The 22,162-nt window shown below is 42.3% G+C and overlaps 1 protein-coding gene across 2 annotated transcripts in view; it reads right to left on the bottom strand.

Moving 5' to 3' along the window:
• ANAPC1 (anaphase promoting complex subunit 1) overlaps positions 1 to 22,162 on the bottom strand; it is a 146,610-nt gene that overhangs the window by 44,061 nt on the left and 80,387 nt on the right. For both annotated transcript variants that reach the window (XM_040351087.1, XM_040351088.1), the window contains 9 exons: positions 16,723 to 16,957; positions 13,678 to 13,769; positions 13,419 to 13,553; positions 11,907 to 11,989; positions 7,933 to 8,011; positions 7,259 to 7,333; positions 5,128 to 5,204; positions 3,903 to 3,993; positions 3,773 to 3,823 (listed from right to left, as the gene is read on the bottom strand). In XM_040351087.1, the coding sequence (XP_040207021.1) occupies positions 3,773 to 3,823; positions 3,903 to 3,993; positions 5,128 to 5,204; positions 7,259 to 7,333; positions 7,933 to 8,011; positions 11,907 to 11,989; positions 13,419 to 13,553; positions 13,678 to 13,769; positions 16,723 to 16,957 (918 nt within the window). The remainder of the gene's footprint in view (positions 1 to 3,772; positions 3,824 to 3,902; positions 3,994 to 5,127; positions 5,205 to 7,258; positions 7,334 to 7,932; positions 8,012 to 11,906; positions 11,990 to 13,418; positions 13,554 to 13,677; positions 13,770 to 16,722; positions 16,958 to 22,162) is intronic.

Here is a 22,162-nt window from a genome sequence, read left to right as displayed (position 1 = left end):
CCTAAAGGGTTTAAACGTTTACCTAAGGGTTCGTTCTTTCCAGATGGAATCTGTTCGGTCAGCAGCCGCCGCACTCCAGAAGGACGACTTTCTGGCGTCCATAGACATAAAGGATGCTTACCTTCATGTGCCAATTTTTCAGCCACATCAAAGATTTCTCCGCTTTACAGTGGCCCAGCGTCATTTCCAATTTGTGGCACTCCCTTTCGGGCTGGCTACGGCCCCCCGGGTATTCACAAAGGTCCTAGCTCCGATCCTAGCCAACCTAAGGGTCCAAGGGGTCACGGTCCTAGCCTACCTGGACGACCTCCTAGTCATAGATCACTTGTCTCCTTGCCTGGAACGAGCAGTGGCCCTCACGGTTCAGTACCTCGAGAGGTTCGGTTGGATCCTAAACCGAGAAAAATCAGCATTCCAACCCACAAGAGGGTTGGAATACCTCGGCATGACGTTAGACACAGAACAGCAAAGAGTGTTCCTGCCTCTAGTAAAGGTCGAGGCCATCAAAGACTTGATCCATCTGGTTCTAAGCAAAAAAGAACCAACTATTCGCCTATGTATGCGACTACTAGGCAAGCTAGTGGCCACGTTCGAGGCGGTACCTTACGCTCAAAGCCACACTCGTATCCTACAGGCAGCCATTCTGTCAGCATGGAGCAAGAGGCCACAGGCCTTGGAATTTCCTTTGCCACTCTCATCAAGAGTCCGGCAAAGTCTGTGCTGGTGGTTAAATCCTCAGAATCTACTGAAGGGAAAATCTTTCAGCCCCGTGGCCTGGAAGATAGTGACCACAGATGCCAGCCTGAGGGGCTGGGGAGCGATCTTGGATGGTTGCACTCGCCAAGGTACTTGGGCACAGGCGGAGAGGCAGTTACCCATCAATATCTTGGAGCTCAGAGCTGCTCGGCGAGCCCTCGAGGCTTGGACAGCCAAATTGCAGGGGTTCCCGGAGAGGATACAATCGGACAATGCCACAGCTGTGGCATATATAAACCACCAAGGGGGAACCAAGAGTCAGGCAGCTCAGAGAGAGGTGAGCTTGATTTTCCAGTGGGCAGAAGCTCATGTGCCCTGCATATCGGCAATATTCATTCCCGGGGTGGACAACCTGCAGGCAGACTTCTTGAGTCGTCAGACTCTGTCGCCAGGGGAATGGTCTCTGCATCCGCAAATTTTTCAGATAATCTGCCAGAGGTGGGGAATGCCGGACGTGGATATCATGGCATCGAGATTCAACAAGAAGCTAGACAGGTTCATGTCCCGGACACGGGACCCTATGGCCTGCGGAGCCGATGCGTTGGTTTGCCCTTAGCATCAGTTCAAACTTCTTTATGCCTTTCCCCCGCTACAGTTGCTACCCCGCCTGTTACGCAGGATCAGGGTGGAGCACAAACCAGTCATCCTGGTAGCTCCAGCATGGCCCAGAAGGGCATGGTACTCACTAATCCTAAAGATGTCAGTGGGAGATCCTTGGACGCTTCCTCTACGGCCAGACCTACTCTCGCAAGGCCCGATCCTCCACCCTGCATTACGGCATCTAAATTTGACGGCCTGGCGGCTGAATCCCTGATTCTCAGGGGTAGAGGGCTGTCTAAGCAGGTAATCTCTACCCTGATCAGGCCTAGAAAGCCGGTTTCCAGGGTGATTTATTACAGGGTCTGGAAGGCCTACGTAGGCTGGTGTGAGTCCAAGAAATGGCTTTCCCGCAAGTATACCATTGATCGAGTGTTAAGTTTTCTCCAGCTAGGAGTGGATAAAGGCCTGGCATTAAGCACAATCAAAGGACAGATTTCAGCTTTGTCAGTGTGGTTTCAGAGGCCGCTGGCCACCCACTCGCTGGTTAAGACCTTCATTCAGGGGGTGTTACGTATTAATCCTCCGGTGAAGTCGCCACTTTGTCCGTGGGACTTGAATCTTGTTCTGTCAACTCTACAGAAACAACCTTTTGAGCCGTTGGCTGAAGTTCCTTTGGTGTTACTAACAAGGAAGTTGGTATTTCTGGTCGCCATAGTTTCCGCCAGAAGAGTGTCAGAATTGGCAGCCTTATCTTGTAAGGAGCCATATCTTATTCTGCATAAGTACAGGGTGGTTCTCCGTCCTCATCCTTCCTTTTTACCAAAGGTTATATCCAGTTTTCACCTGAATCAGGACTTGGTATTACCATCCTTTTTTCCGAAGCCCACTTCCAGAAAGGAAGGGTTGCTGCATACCTTGGATATTGTCAGGGCCATGAAGGCCTATCTTAAAACTACAGAGAAGATTCGGAAAACAGATGTGTTGTTCATTCTACCGGATGGGCCCAAGAAAGGGCAGGCAGCTGCAAAATCCACCATCTCGAGGTGGATTAAACAGTTAATTACTCAGGCCTACGGCTTGAAGAGGTTGCCTCCTCCTTTGGCAGTAAAGGCTCATTCTACCAGGGCCATGGGCGCCTCCTGGGCAGCACACCATCAGATCTCTATGGCTCAAGTATGCAAGGCGGCAACCTGGTCTTCAGTCCACACATTTACAAAATTTTACCAGGTGGACGTAAGAAGGAATACAGATACAGATACAGCCTTTGGGCAGCTGCGATTTAAGACCCTCAGAATCGGGGGCACCCTTGAGTTAAAATTTAAATTTAAGTTTAATTTTTCTCGACTAAGTTGGATTTATTATTATTTGAGAGTATCTCTGAATTAAATCCTTGTGTCTTGGGAAGATTTCTCCCTCCCCTCAGTAAAGCATTGCTTTGGGACATCCCACATAGTAATGAATATGCCGCTCTGTGTCCCGTGATGTACGAGAAAGAAAAAGGGATTTTTAATACAGCTTACCTGTAAAATCCTTTTCTTGGAGTACATCACGGGACACAGAGCTCCCACCCCTCTTATGGGAAACATTTTGGGAGGCATACTGCTTGCTACAAAACTGAGGTACTCCTCCTATGGGAGGGGGTTATATAGGGAGGGGCACTTCCTGTTTGAGATTGCCAGTGTCCATCACCTGAAGGTACTCCATATAACCCACATATATATCCCTATATATAACCACATATATAACCCTATATATATCCCTATATATATATATATATGTATATGTATGTATGTATATATATATATATATATATATATTTTAGACATGTGCATTCGTTTTCGTCCGAATGCATTTTCGTCCGAATTTCAGTGATTTTCGTTATCGTTTTAACAAACGAAAACGAAAGCACAGAAAACGAAAACCGAAAAATCCGACATAAACAAATGCTTTATTTTGTGCCTAACCTTAACTCTATTAGTCCAATATTATTCTACATAAAGATTCGACATAGAGAGAAAAGATTCGACATAGAGAGAAAAGATTCGACATAGAGAGAAAAGATTCGACATAGAGAGACATAAGGAGTCATTTTTTTTTTTTTAAAGATTCTTTCGAATCTTCTTTGTTTTTTTTCTTAGAACATTCGACAGACACCATAAGCCTTCAATTACAGATTTGACCTTAATTTGAATTTTCGGACGAATGCATTTTTTTTAACGAAAAACAAAATAAATAAAAACAAATTTCGGGAGCAACTAAATACATTTATTTTTCGAACGAAATTACGAAACAAAATATTTCAGTGTGCACATGTCTAATATAAATATATATATATATATATATATATATATATATATATATATATATATATATATATATATCTATCTCTATATATATATATACATACACACACACACACATTACATAACAATGCCTGTATATCTCCTAACATTTCTGAGAAATAAAAGTGACTTACTGTACTTGCTGCTTGACCAGATAAGCATTCAAAGTCTTTTGCAAATTTACACTGTAATAAGAAATACATTAAGTAAGCTCATAAAGTGATGACGTAAACATATTGTGAATATTGTAAAAGAAGATCTTACCAGGCAGTTGAAAGCATCCAAGTTTGTAGATCCTGCGAATCTAAACCCCAAGGCCAGGCAAGCTCCAGCTATTATGTACACATGGGCTTGACTAGAAAATGATAAAAGAACATACACATCAAAAACCTGGGACAGCAGAATGGTGGGACACTTGCTGGTTTTCAAGCAAGCAGCCAATGAAATTAGAGACATCCTTTTGACAGTAGTTTAACCAAAGATAAAGCAAGTGTATTTTTGTAAGCAAAATAGGAATGCTAGAACCCTCTTTCAGACTTTTATTGCTGTCTTGGTGGTTCCCGATTTACCGCTTGTCTGGTAAACCTGCTGTCATGGAACATAAACTATTGAAATCTCTAACGGAAAGATGAAATCTCTGTAATGGAGGCCTAGATAAAAATAAAAATTTAACAAATGTTCTAATCCTACCCCATTCTTTTAAAAAAAAAAATTGGCTGAACATACAATTTAGCTTCAGCAAAAAAATCATCCTGAGTTTACAAAGTGTTGGCAGTAAAACAGTGTCAAGGAGATATACACCGAGCCATAACTTTAAGACCACCCACCTAATATTGAATTGTTCCCCCTTTTGCCACCAAAACAGCCCTGACCTGTTGAGGCATGGACTAAATTAGACCTCTGAAGGAGTGCTGTGGTATCTGGCAACAAGCTATCAGTAGCAGATCCTTTAAGTTTTGTAAGTTGCAAGGTGGGGCCCTCCATAGATTGGAGTTGTTTTTCTAGCACATCGCACAGATGCTTGTTTGGATTGAGATCTGGAGAATTTGGAAGCCAAGTCACTACCCAAAATAGTTTGATGTGTGCCTCAAAGCACTCTTAAATCTATTATACCAGACCACGTTTTTATCCATTGCTCCATCGTCCAGTTCTGAAGCTCACTTGGCCATTGATCGGTCTGCAGCTACGCAGTCCCACATACAACAAACTGAAATGCCTATTTTTCCCCTTTCAATACATCAACTTCATTAACAACATGTTTACTTGCTACTTAATATATCCCCCACTGACAGGTCAATGGCACACACACACACACACACACACACACACACACGGGGGTTGGGTCTAGGTGGAAGAAATTTACAATTTTGGGTGCCGAGATAAAGGCAATGGATGGACATTTCCTGCTCCTTGTCATGTTATCTATCAGACCTCTCTCTATAATCCACAGATAAAATACATAAAATAATAAACCGTTAAAGAAACATACGCCAGAGTCTCCATGTTTAAATCTTCTGAAGCAGGTTGCTCTCCAGTATGTAATGAAGCGCTGTTTCCTGTGATTATCTGAAAAACAAGATAATCCATTTCATAAATATAGTTAAATCTTTAAAGGAAATTTTTTAAATTTATAATATCTATTTTAATGAAGCAAAATTGTCAAAAGCACCACACTGGAATATATATTTGGTGATGAAAGATGAATTACATAGAAGGAAACCTATTTGTTATTATATATCAGCAGCCATGAAACATGATCCCTATTTGGCAACACAAGATATTCGCAAGATAAATTTATTAACCGCTTCCGGACGGTTTCTGTATATACACGGCGGCAGAATGGCTTTGCTGTGCGAATCGGCGTTCATATACTGCGGCTCCTTTAAAAGCCATAGCAGTCGTGCACACTGCCGCATGGCGGGGGCCCTATGCGCGATCCATGCTGTCCACCCGCGATTGTGGGCACGAGAGCAGGAATGGGATTTGTGTGTGTAAACACACAAATCCCTGTCCTGTCAGGGGAGAAGAAACAGATCGTCTATTCCTACTAAGTAGGAACGACGATATGTCTCCTCCCCCAGTCAGTCCAAACCCCTCACAGTTAGAAAACACCTAGGGAATACACATTTAACCCCTTGATCGCCCCTAGTGTTAACCTCTTCCCTGCCAGTGACATTTATACAGTAATTAGTGGCTATTTTTTAGCTCTGATCATTGTATAAATGTCAATTGTCCCAAAAAAGTGTCTGATCTGTCCACCGTAATGTTGCAGTCCGGATAAAAATAGCTGATTGCTGCCATTACTAGTAAAAAAATATATATATATATATATATATATATATATATATATATATATATATATATATATATATATATATATAAAATGCCATAAATAGATCCCCTATTTTGTAGAAGCTATAACTTTCGTGCAAACCACTCAATATATGATTATTGCATTTTTTTTACCAAAAATATGTAAAAGAATACATATTGGCCTAAACTGATGAAGATTTTTTTTTTTAAATGGGATATTTATTATAGTAAAAAATGTTGTTTTTTTCAGAATTGTCGCTCTTCTTTTGTTTACAACGCAAAAAATAAAAAATGCAGAGGTGATCAAATAGCACCAAAAAAAAAAGCTCTGATTGTGGGGAAAAAAAAATGACGTCGCACAACCGCACAATTGTCAGTTAAAGCAGTGCAGTGCCGTATCGCAAAAAATGGCCTGGTCAGGAAGGGGGTCAATTCTTCCGGGGCTGAAGTGGTTAATGGCGACTGTTAAAGGAGTTGTAAAGGAAAAAAATGTTTCACCTTAATGCAATCTATGCATTAAGATGAACAACCATCTAATGATGCTGCCGCCCCCCCCCCCCCATCCCCCCAGTCCCCGTTTTACTTACCTGACCCGTCGAAAGTCCCGCGCTCGGTCCCGAGATCCACTTCGCAGCTCAGCCTGGCCACTGATTGGCTAGAGCGGATGGATTGAGAGAAGCGCAGCCATTGGCTGGCGCTGCTGTCAATCACATTCAGTGATGCAGTGCGCCGAGGGGTGGGGCTGAGTGATACAGTGAGCGGCTATGGCTGCTCGCTGTATCACGGGAGCGCGCCCGCAAGGACTCATCACCATGCGAGCTCTCTCGCATAAATTTGGTGAGTTCTTGCGGGGAGGACCAGCCACCAAGGGACCCCAGAAGACGTGAATCGGGGCCACTCTGTGCAAAACGGACTGCACAGTGGAGGTAAGTATAAGATGTTTGTTATTTTAAAGAAAAACATTTTTTTCCTTTAGTAGCCCTTTAAGCTGGCCATAGACTACATCTTTTGCAGTGACATTGATTCTTAATGGCACCCCACGTATCCACCAATTGCATGTTTGTTACCATGTATTTTGGTGGGGTTCAATTTATAAATCATGCCAGCACCTACAGGTGTGGAACAGGACACAGACAAAATGAACATTTCTGGCAGAAGTTTTAAGATTTAGCACTTTATCTAAAACATCAAAAAAATACAGTTTTAGCTTCAGATACAATTTAATCTTTTATTTTAAACAAAAAAAAACATACTAGTATGTAAATATCAGCCATAAAATAATCACATCAAATTTCACCCATGCTTACTTGTGGTACATTGGTGTTCACCCACTGCACACTGGGTAATATGTCATCCCACAAAATAAGGCATCTAGCAAGAGTCTGAAAAAAAAAAAAAATTCAAAAAAGTTTCATACACCATTACCAATGGACCTAAAGAATTCACGCAAACCAATTCAAATCTACAGAGGGACTTTCACTTAAAGTATAACTACCAAGGAAAAAAAAAACTTTGCAATGGATAGAATACCTGTCAGATTTTCATTGCTACCTCTGCCCCTGTTAGGCAGACTCACTCTTTCTATTGTCCTGTTCACCATTATCATTAAAATTTAAACTAAAAGAAAATCCCAAATTTTAGGTTGTCCCCAAAACAGTAATTAGAAGGGAAATCTTGCAATATAGACACTAGCTCTGGTGACCTAGGGGGCCGAAAGACATTCCTGTAATTTGCAGGGATTTCCACGTACTTCCTGTTTAGGTTTTGGGACACGAAGTGAAGGTAAACCTCATTATGGGACACAGATAGCAAAAAAAAAAAAAAATTACAGGGGTTATAACTTTTCCTTATGATATCCAAAACGGAAATAATATTGTTCTACTTTAAAGTGTACATGGCGTCATAAAATGGTTGGTTAATCTGTAATTGCAAAACAGTTTTCAGTAGAATTGTCATAAAAGTAGAAGTTAAGTCTTCATACCCGCAGTAAAAGGAATTCTGGTTTTACAAAGTCAAGTAAATACATGGTGTCTGGGGCCCGCAGCCAATCCGCTACTGACCTATATATAAAAAAAAAAAAAACATAAAATCATCAAGAAAAAGGTAACATTTTAGGTTTGCCAAAAAATTCTCACGCATAGAATATATAGAATAGTAAGGGTCATGCATAGAACGACTTTCCCAAATCAAAATCCTGTAGGCTTTTACTGTATTGACTACGGTCAGGGGTGTCCAAACTTTTTGATCTGATGAAGTGAACATGTGTGAGGGCCGACCATTTTGCCTGACATTCTTCGAACCATTAAAATTAAATGCAAATTAACTATTTTATGCAAAGTTTATTGCAAACGGCATACTTTTCATACTTTTTGACACATGGATGACAAATCTAAACAGGTGTTAAATCACTCTGCCTTTCATATCTGAAGGCCAGATGAAAAAAAAATAAAAAATCCAGGAAGTTGAAATATATGTCAGGAACAATGTAAAGTACATTACATATTATTGGTAATAAAGGTTGTCTGTCAAATTTTAAGTTAAAAAAAATATGAACAGAAACATATTCATCTCAAAGTATTCATCTAAATAAAATAAAAACTTGCCTGCACAATGCTCTGTGTGGTGAAGAGTCTAAGGCCCCTTTCAGACGTGCGGACCATATGTCCGCTTTTTCATCCATCCGTTTGGGGATGAAAAAGGGACATACATTGGTCCCTATGTGATTGCGGGTGTCAGCGGATAAACATCCGCTGACACCCGTAATCACCCGCCTCCGCAAAGATCCGATTTTGCGGACGGGAGAAAATCCTATTTTCTCTTCCGTCTGCGGATCGGATGAACACGGACACACGGTCCGTGTTCATCCGATCCCCCCATAGGGGATAGCGGAGAAAAGACAGGGAGAGCGCAGAAAAGACAGGGCGGTCCCTGCACAGTGTGCAGGGACCGCCCTGTCAGCCGCCGGCTCAGCGGGGATATACGGAGCGATCCCCGCTGAGCTTACGGACACACGGGAGGTGGATCATTACTGATCCGCCCCGTGTGAAAGGGCTCTTAAGCCTCATACACACGATCGGATTTTTTGCGGACAAAGTGTAGGACTTTTTTCCGAAGGCTGTTGGCTGTGCACTTGTCTTGCATACAAACGGCAAAGAATTGTCGGCTAACAAACACAAAACAACGTGGATTTTCAGCTCATTAGCGCCACCCTTTGGGCAACTTCTGCTAATGTTGTGTTATGGTGAGCATTGCTTCTGAGCATGCGTGTTTGTACTTTGGATTTTTGTCTGATGAACTTCTGTACACATGAACGTATAATCCGACAACACACATTTGTTGTTGGAAAATTTTAAAGCATGCTATCCAACATTTGTTGGCGGAAAATCCGACAACTGTCTGATGGAGCATACAAACGGCCGGATTTTCCGACAACAGCCTGTCATCACACAATTCCTGTCTGAAAATCCGATCGTCTTAAGGATGAGCTCAGCATATTCACAACTCCACATGCCCGAGCCCGCAGAGAAGCCGATAGCGTCCAGCGGCAATCACAGGCACTGAGACATTTTCCGTTCTCTGCAGCTGCGGACCAGGAAATGTCTGATTAGCGCTGCACGCTGTCAGCTTTCCAGCGAGTTTGGGCACGTATAGTTGTGAACATGCCCAAGCTCACCCTTAGTCCTGAGCGGCGCTCTGGGATTCGCTGGGGGCCACAAAAGAGATTATATATATATATATATAAACACAAATTACCAGTGGGGCCGTATTAAACCGGAACACGGGCCGCAAATGGCCCAACGGCCAGACTTTGGACATGCCCGGACTACGTTGTCTAATGTTTTATTTTTAGATACTTTCAGCATGCACAAAACAAAGACAAAATGCATGCTCCCTTAGTGCCCCTAAATATGGCCCAAAAGGGTGAGTATCATCACCCTTATCCCAGCAATGAAAGACAGAAAAGTATGCTACAAGGGGTGGTAACATATGCCAATGCTCAACCAGTCTGAAGCCAGCAACAGATTGAAGAAAGTGGTTAGACATTCATAAAAACACAGATATCAATATCTTAAAAACATAAATGCTAAGGCTACTAACACAAATGGCATGTGTCTGCCCAAAAATGCCTGTGGAGATCCACAGACCTCTCAATTGTAGAGAAAATTGGAAAAGCCATTACCTTGTGGAAAAGGAAATTTACCCCTAGGGGCTTTGTGTTGCAGCACGGTATAAATAATGTACAAGTAGGTAAAAAAGTATAAATGTATTGATAGGGTATCAAAAAAGAGCCCCTAGACAAAAAAGGGGAACTCAGGATATGAGCTTTAAAAAAAATCAATCCACAAACAGAAAGGCAAAGAAATACATCACAACATGGTAACAATGATAATTCAAATTTGAACAGTACTATATGCATATAAGCACCATGTGCGAAAAAAGCCCCTACGCGTTTCGACCTTCGTAGTAGCGGTCTTCTTCAGGGAGCCAATGTTTTTACGCAGACATAGGTTCTATGAAGAAAATATATGCAGATAAATCAAAAAGTAAACAACAAACATAATCATGAAGAGGACCTGTCCACCCCAACATAAGGATAAAGGTGGGGGTGCATGGTCTCCTCCCATAACAATATAATAAAATAAAACAATGATGTACAAAAATCGAAATGCCACTCACCAAGACACATATCGAAAAACAGACCGGGATCGGGCACCGAGTCACACCATCGAGAGCAAGGCTGGGTAGATGGGAAGGCAGACAGGGGAAAATAGGAACAGGCCCCGGGGTCAGATGGAAAAATTACTCCAGGGCAGAAACCAAGAGGCCAAATCACTATTGGGCCTACGAGAGGTCTGCCCTCCCATCTACCCAGCCTTGCTCTCGATGGTGTGACTCGGTGCCCGATCCCGGTCTGTTTTTCAATATGTGTCTTGGTGAGTGGCATTTCGATTTTTGTACATCATTGTTTGTTTTATTTTATTATATTGTTATGGGAGGAGACCATGCACCCCCACCTTTATCCTTATGTTGGGGTGGACAGGTCCTCTTCATGATTATGTTTGTTGTTTACTTTTTGATTTATCTGCATATATTTTCTTCATAGAACCTATGTCTGCGTAAAAACATTGGCTCCCTGAAGAAGACCGCTACTACGAAGGTCGAAACGCGTAGGGGCTTTTTTCGCACATAGTGCTTATATGCATATAGTACTGTTCAAATTTGAATTATCATTGTTACCATGTTGTGATGTATTTCTTTGCCTTTCTGTTTATGGATTGATTTTATTAAAGCTCATATCCTGAGTTCCTCTTTTTTGTCTAGGGGCTCTTTTTTGATACCCTATCAATAAATTTATACTTTTTTACCTACTTGTACATTATTTATACCGTGCTGCAACACAAAGCCCCTAGGGGTAAATTTCCTTTTCTTCAAGTATTATCAGGGGTGTGCAGCATCCTTCACCCATGGGTTGTAATACCTTTTCTTTGCTAAGCTATTACCTTGTATGCAGTGTGCTATAATTATTTGTTCAGTAAATAGTACTAACTTTTTCTATACCATGTTCTGGCCAAACAAATCATTAGAACATATATGAAGGGAAGAAAAGCTGTGATCTAGTTCAGACTCCTGACCGGTGTTTAGAAGCAGTTTATAGGAACATACATGCACATTAACCCTTCATTAAAGTCTGTCTATTGTCACCTGTAGTATCTGAGATCACATTACAGGCCACTGATCTCTTTGGTGACATATTTGCTCTCTCTGCAGCTGTTGGGCTGTTGCAATGAATGTAGCCACAGCCCACGTGTGTAATGATTTCCACAGCTCTCTAACCAGTTTAAGATTTTTCTGGCACAATATGCTGTCATACAGGATTGCTTAGACCCAATATTGCTTTCTGTAAAAACATTCTGTACTATTCTAAACAAATGTCATTGCACTGCTCTACATTACCTGTTGTTGGTTTTCAAGTAGATCATAGCTAACGCCAGAGTAGCTCCAGGGCATGTAACATCCACATTAATAGTGTCTCCTTCCTAAGAAAAAAATATGAAAAAATTACGGACACTGTTTAACCAAGCCGCACATATTCTTTTTTTGACTACACTTAAATCAGCAATGTTTGCCTTAGGACAGCTTGCTGTCCAAACAGAGCAATGATCCAACACAGTTTTTCAACCAGGGTGCCAATGAAAAATGACATACAGCCCTGTACAATCCAACAACAAAAGGGTTACAGTGTTGAGTTCCATGTACAGAGAAGAGGGAGGGAGCCTCCTGGCTCTCTCCCCTCTATGCTGTTATCTGTATTTTGCCGACAAATGTGAAAGCTGTGTAAGCTACCCGCCTGGGTCCTACCAACTGATAACATCATCTGTTGCTAAGGGAAGGTCGGGCAGCTTTCACTTTGGCTAGCAGAATACAGATAACAGCATAGAGGGGGAGAGAGCCAGAAGGAAGAACAGGATGTGCTCTCCCTCCTCTCTGTACATGGAACTTAACACTGCAACCCTTTCATAGTTGGATTATACACAGGGGGGATTTAGGAAGGGGGGGGGGGTTGTGGCTAGTAGGGGGTATTTGTGCTAGGAGGGGTATTTTTTGGGGAGGGGGTGGTTGTGCTAGTATTGGGGATTTACAACCTACTGACCACTAAACTCTGCCTTACAAACTACATTTTAGGGCTTTTTCACACGAGGTTCAGTGTGGTAAAAAGTAGGAAATTGCACTTTTTCTTGCACCACACAAAAATGCATTGCCTTTTACAGTTACACATGGGTGCTGTTAATTCTTAATGGCACCCCACGCACCCACCAATTGCATGTTTGCAAATGGATGTGCTTCAGGGGACATTTTCTTTTTTTGTGCAGGGGGCTTCCAGATTCTGATAAGTCACCACCAACAATCAATGGGCTAGGGTTGTGGGACAAAGCCCTTGTCTTCACCAACATGGAGACAAGGTGATTTGCCTCGTCGCCGTACTCCCCATGCCCTGGGCATGTGGCCTAGTATCGTTCAGGAAGGGGGAGGGGCACAAACTTTCCCTTCCTCCCCACAGGGCTTTTCCAAAACTAACCTTCGTGGGTGGGGCGAAACATGTCAGGGGTGTGGCCTAGACAGAATCTAGGCCGAGGCTGCTTTCACTCTTTACATGAGGGTTTTGTGTGATGTGAAGCTCCTGGGACTTTTTTTCCTTCCTCATTGACTTCTATGGAGCGGAGACCAGCTCTTTCCCTGCCTGCACTCCCAAGGACCTACTAAAGCCTGAAGCGGCACCCTTATTTCTTTGGATGGGGGAAAAGATTGATTTATTGTACCTACTGCTCAGAGACGATGTTCCACTGCTGTGTGTAATTGTTTTTTTAATAAACTTAATAAATAAAATAAAAAAGATTCACATAAAAATTTGGAATCTAAATTTACACAACACACACTTTGCTTTTAAAGTAAACATGTTTAATATACCTTAATCTGATAACTAGGAGATTTGTGCTTTTCTCTGTTGACACCAACATGTGACCGTTTGTGTCCACCAACCATGTACTGGTATAGCTGCTCTGGAACATTCAGGTCAGACATGCCAATCAAATTACTTCCGTGCTGGAACAAGGCAACAACACTTGATTAAAATGTACAACCAAACAACAATATAACTGTTTAGAAAATATCAACAACATAAGGGATTTATTGGTCAATAAAGGACTTAAAATCTGACTGTTCTTACCCCCAGGCACACCATGCCCAAAGCGAAGCCTGCTGCTAGGGAATAGGATTCTCTGTCTGTGCAGTACTCCATTTCAGGCCCTGGGGGACGACCTAAAAATAAAAAAATACATAGTTAGCAGGTTTACCCCATACTGTTAACTGTAGTTCAAGTGCATATTAAACTTGGGTAAAAATCTAAGTTCCCAAACCCAAAATCGGTTTCAAAAACTTGGTGGTACAGTCATTTTACCCAGTGAGAGTAGAAAATGTTTTCTTATGTACACTCAACATATCTGTCTCTTAAAGAAACTTTTCAATCATCCATTTAACACGAGTAAGTAAGATGCAGTAGTAAAAAAAAGTAGTTTGTTGAAGTCTTTTAACCATCTCTCTAAGTATGAATGATATACAAAAGAAAAATGAATCAATACAAAAGATGAATAGAATGAATGAATGGATGGATCTTCCACTGCAAAAATACAACATCCAGCAAGTGTGTTTTGTTTCATGTCCATCACTGACAAAAAGATACACTATATTGTCACCTGCCTTTACACGCACCAGAACTTTAAAGTAGAACTATAGGCAAAACTTTATTTTATTTTTTCATTTTGGATAGAGCAAGGGGCGGGTTATAACCTGTCAGATATTTTTTTCTCCATCTGTGTCCCATTGGGGAGATTTCCTTTCACTTCCTGTCCCATAGCCAAACAGGAAATAAGAGGAAATCCCTGCAAATTATCGTATATACTCGAGTATAAGCCAACCCAAATATAAGCCAAGGCACCAAATTTTACCACAAAAAAAATGGGAAAACTTATTGACTCGGGTATAAGCCTAGGGTGTCCATCTGCATCCCTCACTGTGCCTAACTGTGTCCATGTGCATGCCTCACTGTGCCCATGCCTCACTGTGCCCATGACTAGACTGGCGTTTAACATGGGAGTCTATAGAAGGGGTGCCCGGCTTTGAAAAAAATCGGTGCTCCCCAGCCGTAGGTCCCCTAGACAGCAAACATTGCCCACTTGTAGAGGAGAAATGGGGCTACATGTGTGCCAAGTTCCGGGTCCAGGGGACCTACGACCGGCCGGTACCGGGTCCCCAAAGTCACCAGAGAAATGACAGTTTAACATGGGAGTCTATGGAAGGGGTGCCCGGCTTTGAAAAATCGGTGCTCCCCGGCCGTAGGTCCCCCCGGACAACAAACTGTGCACACTTGAAGAGGAATAGTGGGGCTACATGTGTGTCATGGGGTCCAGGGGACCTATGGCCGGCCGGTACTGGGTCAGCAAAGGTGACTCGAGTATAAGCCGAGGGGGGCATTTTCAGCACAAAAAAAATTAGTGAAAAACTCTGCTTATACTCGAGTATATACGGTAAGTGAATTCGTTGGGGACCCCCAGGTCACCAGAACTAGTGTCCCCATTGAAAGATGTCCCCTCTATTACTTTTCTGGGGACAACGCATAATTTGTGATTTTTTTACTTTCACTTTCAATGATAATAGTAAACATGACAAATCAAGAGGGTGAATCTCCCTAACTGGGACACAGACGGCAATAATAACTGACAAGCGTTCTAGTTCCTCTGCAAAAACTGTTGACTTTAGTTATACTTTAATGGCATCCCAGTCTTAGTCCGTAGGGTTCAATATTGTGTTGACCCTCTCTTTGGAGCTATAACAGCTTCAACTCTTTTGGGTAACGCTGTCTACAAGGTTTAGAGTGTGAATAGGAATGTTTGACCATTCTTTCAGAAGTGCATTTAGAAGAAGGTCAGGCACTGAAGTTGGACAAGGCCTGGCTCGCAGTCTCCGCTCTAATTCATCCCAAAAGGTGTTCTATCGGTTGGGGTCAGGACTCTGTGCAGGCCATTCAAGTTCCTCCACCCCAAACTCGCTCATCCATGTCTTTATGGATCTTGTTTTGTGCACTGGTCAAAATCATTTGATGGTGGGGAATTATGGTGTGGGGGTTGTTTTTCAGGGGTTGGGCTTGGCCTCTTAGTTCCAGTGAAGGGAACTCCTAGGGCACCAGCATACCAAGATATTTTGGACAATTTCATGCTCCCAGCTTTGTGGGAACAGTTTGGGGATGGCCCCTTCCTGTTCCAACATGACTGTGCACCAGTGCACAAAGCAAGGTCCATAAAGACATGGATGAGCATGTTTGGGGTGGAGGAACTTAACTGGCCTGCACAAAGTCCTGACCTCAACCTGATAAATTATCTTCGGGATGAATTAGAGCGGAGACTGCAAGCCAGGCCTCCTAAACCTTGTGGACAGCCATCCCAAAAGAGTTGAAGTTGTTATATCTGCAAAGGGAAGGCCAACTCCATATTGAACCCTACGGACTAAGACAGGGATGCCATTAAAGTTCATGTGCGTGTAAAGAAAGGTGTCCCGATACTTTTGACAATATATTGCATCCAACAATCTTCAACCTATGTTAATAGTGACATATGCCTAGTATTTTGCTCCTGCGCTCATTACCATTGAAGGGAGAAGGTTTGGGCCTGCTGGAAGGAATATTTTCAAACCAGTTGGAAAGATTTATCATAGCCAATCTCTCTGACCACAGGGGAACTCGTCATTATCTCCAGGATTTAAAAACTGTTTATGGCCATGCTAAAGCACAACTACTATGTAACATTAGTAAGCAGAGCATGCATATTTAATATGCAGGACAAAGTTTATGTTGTGCCAGCTTAGTGACTAAGAATACAGAGTGAATTCCTGTCTGTGGCTACAGGGAGACAAGCCTGGGATGCCTGGACTTGGAAGGGATATATTTTCTGCTCACACCTTTTTTGTTGCCCTTGGAAAAGAATAAACCAGAACAGCTGTGCCCTCTAATGGTGAGTGTATGAACTAAGAACTTTGCGATTTAATAGCTATATAGAATCACATGTCAAGTAACTTTACCAATTATATCATTTTCATTAAGCTGTTTTTCACATTTTTCCACATTTTTTTAATTACTAGAGATTTATTTACAGCATGCCGTATAAATATCTCTGCAGCTTTCCAGTAAGTATTAATGCCATGCGTTTTAGCCATGGTTTACCTATTTCAGCAAGCAAAACTTCTGCAATGTGTCTGTGCGCAGTTCCCTGGTAAACCAGTCCAATGCCAATCACAGCTGCCACCTGCACGTTATGGGGCACATCCAGCTCTGTAGAGGTAGGAGGTAATAGAGCTGGGATATGGATGCTTAAGAGCCGTGTGATGGAAATGTCCATTGTGCCGAGCTTTGCGGCTGACACACCGAGCAGTAGACCGATGCTTGTCATCTCATGACCCTATCAGAAACAAGGAAAGAACAATGACAAATAACAGGGAAGCCACATTTCATATCCACATCATTTCATAGAGGATACAGACTAAAAACATCATTGATTTGTTTCAGCCCTATAGAGCAAGACCTTGTTTCTCTACATGCAGGTAACTTTCATTTGATTATAAGCACATCAGTGGCAAGTCACAACCTGGGAGCTTGCGTGCAAAGTGCAAGTTTCAAACCTCTTAGAGGTCCATTACCAACATGTCACACCAAATATAGCCCACAACAGGAACATTATACGATTCTGTAAATGTAATTAAAAAGTTGACTTTAATTTTTGAATTTCTGAATAAGGCTGGCTTACCACTTGTGTTTTGTTGTAAGGCACAAAAAAAAAAAAAAAACATGTTTTACTGCGTTGTTATGGCAAAGCTAGTTCAAGCATTGTACTATTTACTCCACAGAGTCATTCATTGAAAATGGCACCCTGCTGCACACAGAGTAGCTGTCAACACACTTGTGGCTACAGTGCACCACAACCTACATACAGATGATAGGGTTGCCTTAATGCACCAAGCTAAAATACTAAAGTCTCTCTTTTTTTTTTTAAAGTTAAAAATTACAAACGTGGTATACTTACCTCCTCTGTGTAGTGGTTTTGCACAGAGTGGCCCAGATACTCCTCTTCTCAGGTCCCTCTTTGGTGCTCCTGGCCCCCTCCCCCTCTTGTTGAGTGCCTCCACATCAAGCAGCTTGCTATGGGGGCACCCAAGCCAAGCCACAGCTCCTTGTATCCATTCAGACACGGAGCCGTGGCCAGGCCCCACCCCCTTTCTCTCCTCATTGGCTGACTGACTTTGATTGACAGCAGCAGGAGCCAATGGCGCTACACTGCTGTCTCCGGAAAAGAGGAGGGAAGACCTAGACACTCCTACAACATCGCTGGATCTAGATGGGCTCAGGTAAGTATCAGGGGGGCTGCTGCACACAGAAGGCTTTTTATCTTAATAAATGCATTAATAAAAAAAACTTCTGCCTTTACAATCCCTTTAACCGGTTAACGCCCGCCCACTGTATATATACGTCCTGTTTTTAAAGATGAATATCTCGGTAACGGCAGCAGCTGCTGCCACAACCGAGATATCCATCTCTTCAGTGGGCGGGCGTTGAAACGATAACGGCGGTCTCCGCGGCGAATTCGCCGTTATCGGTGGCAGGAGAGGGCCCCCCCTCCCGCCGCTTACCGGAGCCGTCGGTAGTGGCGGAGGCGATCGGGTGCTGCTGCCTGTTCAGTGAGGACGCGAGTGAGGGCAAGATGGCCCCCACCCGTCCTCATAGCTTTGCTGGGCGGAAGTGACGTCAAAACGTCAGTCCCGCCCAGCGTCTTAAAGAGACAATTTTTTTAAATGACATTTCCATTTTTTTTTTTTGCATTTAAGTCTAAATATGAGATGTGAGGTTTTTTGACCCCAGATCTCATATTTAAGAGGACCTGTCATGCTTTTTTCTATTACAAGGGATGTTTACATTCCTTGTAATAGGAATAAAAGTGATACATTTTTTATTTATTTTTTATTTCAGTGTAAAAAATTATAAAATCAATAAAAATAAATAAGAAAACAAAAAACATTTTTTTTTAAAGCGCCCCGTCTCGACGAGCTCGCGGGCAGAAGCGAACGCATACGCGAGTAGCGCCCGCATATGAAAACGGTGTTCAAACCACACAAGTGAGGTATCGCCGCGATCGTTAGAGTGAGAGCAATAATTCTAGCCCTAGACCTACTCTGTAGCTCAAAAAATGCAACCTATAGAATTTTTTAAACGTAGCCTATCGAGATTTTTAAGGGTAAAAGTTTGACGCCATGCCACGAGCGGGCGCAATTTTAAAGCGTGACGTGTTGGGTATCATTTTACTCGCCGTAACATTATCTTTCACAATATATAAAAAAATTGGGCCAAATTTATTGTTGTCTTATTTTTTAATTCAAAAAAGTGATTTTTTTTCCCCAAAAAAGTGCGCTTGTAAGACCGCTGCGCAAATACGGCGTGACAAAAAGTATTGCGATGACCGTCATTTTATTCTCTAGGGTGTTAGAAAAAATATATATATAATGTTTGGGGGTTTTAAGCAATTTTCTAGCAAAAAAAAATGTTTTAGTCTTGTAAACGCCGAATCTGAAAAACAGGCTCGGGGCTTAAGTGGTTAACCAGTAATAAGAGGAACCGCAGTCTGCTAAAATAATTTGTAATAAAAACATCTTTGCCATTCTGAAACTTCCCTCCAACCACTTTGTATATTATTGTATATATACTGTGATTCTGTACTTGCCAAATATGCTGCAGAAATCTTATCTACTAAGTCTGGCTGCAGTCATTTTAACCACTTGAAGACCCCTTCACGCCGATATACATCAGCAGAAGGGCACAGGCACGTACAGGTACGTCGCCATTAAAAACCCAGCTGTGGGTCACGCACTCGACGCCGACGGCGCGCTCGCGACTTAGTCCTGAGCTCCGTGACCGCGCCTGGAGACCCGATCGCCGCCGGTGTCCCGCGATCGGTCACAGGAGCTGGAGAATGGGGAGAGGTGAGTGTAAATAAACCTTCCCCGTTCTTCTCTGTGGCTTGTCACTGATGGCCTGTTCCCTGTCATAGGGAACGAAGATCAGTGACGTCACACGTCCAGCCACGCCCCCCTACAGTAAGAAACACACAATAGGACACACTTAACCCCTTTAGCGCCCCCTAGTAGTTAACTCCTTCACTGCCATTGTCATTTTCACAGTAATCAGTGCATTTTTATAGCACTTTTCACTGTGAAAATGACAATGGTCCCAAAAATGTGTCAAAAGTGTCCGCTATAATGTCGCAATCACGAAAAAAAAACGCTAATCGCCGCCATTACTAGTAATAGTAAAAATAAAATATTAATAAAAATGCCATTAAACTATCCCCTATTTTGTAAACGCTATAACTTTTGCGCAAACCAATCAATAAACGCTTATTGCGATTTTTTTTACCAAACATATGTAGAAGAATACGTATCGGCCTAAACTGAGGGAAAAAAAAGTTTTTTTTATATATATTTTTGGGGGATATTTATTATAGCAAAATGAAAAAAATATTACAACTTTTTAAAAATACCATTAAAAGAAAGCTCTATTTGTGGGGAAAAAATTACGTCAATTTTGTTTGGGAGCCACGTCGCATGACCGCGCAATTGTCAGTTAAAGCGACGCAGTGCCGAATAGCAAAAAGGGGCCAGGTTCTTTACCTGCATAACGGTACGGGTCTTAAGTGGTTAACTGTAGGCAGCTGAAGCTGCTGCCTGTTTACTTCCTGGATTTACACACACACACACACACACACACACCTCCACAGCTTTCATTGACCCTCTTATGACTCATCCCCTCCATTCCTGGCAAACTCTCACGCGAGAGAGAGAGAGAGCGCGCTGTGTATGTCAGAAGACTAGGCTAATGATCAGACAAGAAACAGGAAGAGGGCAAAGATGGTAAAAAAAAGTTTTACCATCCAAAGTTAAAACAGCAAGGGCAGAAGATTTAATAGATGGAAAGTTGAAAAAAATGACTGAAGAGCAGCTGTAGCCACCCTGGCGGTATGAATATTTCCGATTTTTGTGTCTCAAAGCGGTACAATTGTTTTGCATAGAAATTTGGCGTTTTATATTTTAGGCCTGTAATAACACACTTAAATCTGTCCAAACAAGAGTCTAGTAGACATCCCGGGTATGATAAAGTTTGAAACACAAAATCCTAAATTATAATATAATAAATAACTATAATTATAAAAAATAATGATAAAATAATTATAATAAAATTAATTCCCCGCTATTCACTATCGTTCAATTCTGCAAGTGTTCTTTTTTACTATCGCTGTTTTCTAGCTGGTCTCAAACCACTTTTGACATAAAGGGACACTTTCTGGTTGCTATGGACAATCTACAGTTTCCACGCAGAAAGAACAGTATATATAAAATAAAACTACAAACAGGGCACTGGACAAAACATTAGGGACAAAAGGGAGGTGAAATGATTACATACAGTAATGTAATCTGTAAGATTACAGTGTACTGTATGTAATATGAATTTTGCAATTTTTGAATTTGCTGCTGGGCTCTGCCCCCGTGCGTCGCTCTGCACACTGAGGCATTGGGCGGAGGATGCAGCCCCCGGACACAGCGGGGGAGCATCGCAGGATCCTGGGGACAAGGTAAGTAACCTGCACCAGGATCCTGCAATGCAATCCTGAGTGTGGCTTGGGGTTATCGCTAATGGTATCGAAATTTAACCTCGAGCCACACTCCGGAATACCGCCAGGGAGGTTAAAGGCAATTTAAAAAGATAAATAAATAAATTAATAACAAACAGGTTATACTTACCTGCTCTGTGCAGTGGCTTTGCACAGAGCAGACTTGATCCTCCTCTTGGGTCCCCCACTGGTGCTCCTGGCCCCTTCGCCTCTTGCTAAGTGCCCTCAGAGCAAGCAGTTTGCTATGGGGGAACCCAAGCAGGCTCGCTCCCGAGCTGCTGCTTTGTGTATTCATTTACACAGAAAGCTTTGGCAAGGCCCGCCCCCTCTCTCTCCTCATTGGCTCCCACTGCTGTCTCAGCCAATGAGGGAGAGAGCTGAGGCTCATGTGCACATCGCGGGATCATGATGGGGCACAGGTAAGTATTGGGGGGGGGGGGGGGGCTGCACATAGAATGCATGAAGGTAAAAAATCTTCAGCCTTTACAACTACTTTAACACTTAAAAAAGTATTTTAAAACACAAACAAGTGAGAAGAAGCCCTCATTGTTGGGGGTTGTAGGATAAAGCAAAAGCAACTGACAGAAGTTGCAACTTTCCTGAATGTAAACTTCCCAGATTGCAAATATCAAAAAATTAGGTTTACAGCACTTAAACACAACACTCATTGAATAATTATATTTTACACAGCGTCTACTAAATTGCCAGCTTGAAGAACTCCAATGCTTTCCATATGGTTTGATAGATGAGAAACACATGCAGTGGACTAGCACCCAGCAAAATACTAAAAGTAACATTTAAAGCAATGTGCAATACATTAATTTTCAATCATTGATCAGTGGTGCCTCTCACCATTAAAGTGGATGTAAAGCCACTCTCATCCTTTCTAAACTACTGCCATAGTGCTGATCTATAAGGATATAGATGCCTCCTGCATGTATCCTTACCTGT

Source organism: Rana temporaria, chromosome 4 (genome assembly GCF_905171775.1).
Source record: "Rana temporaria chromosome 4, aRanTem1.1, whole genome shotgun sequence".
NCBI lineage: Eukaryota > Metazoa > Chordata > Amphibia > Anura > Ranidae > Rana > Rana temporaria.
The sequence above is the reverse complement of the archived record's forward strand: the minus strand, read 5'-3'. Positions and strand labels throughout refer to the sequence as shown.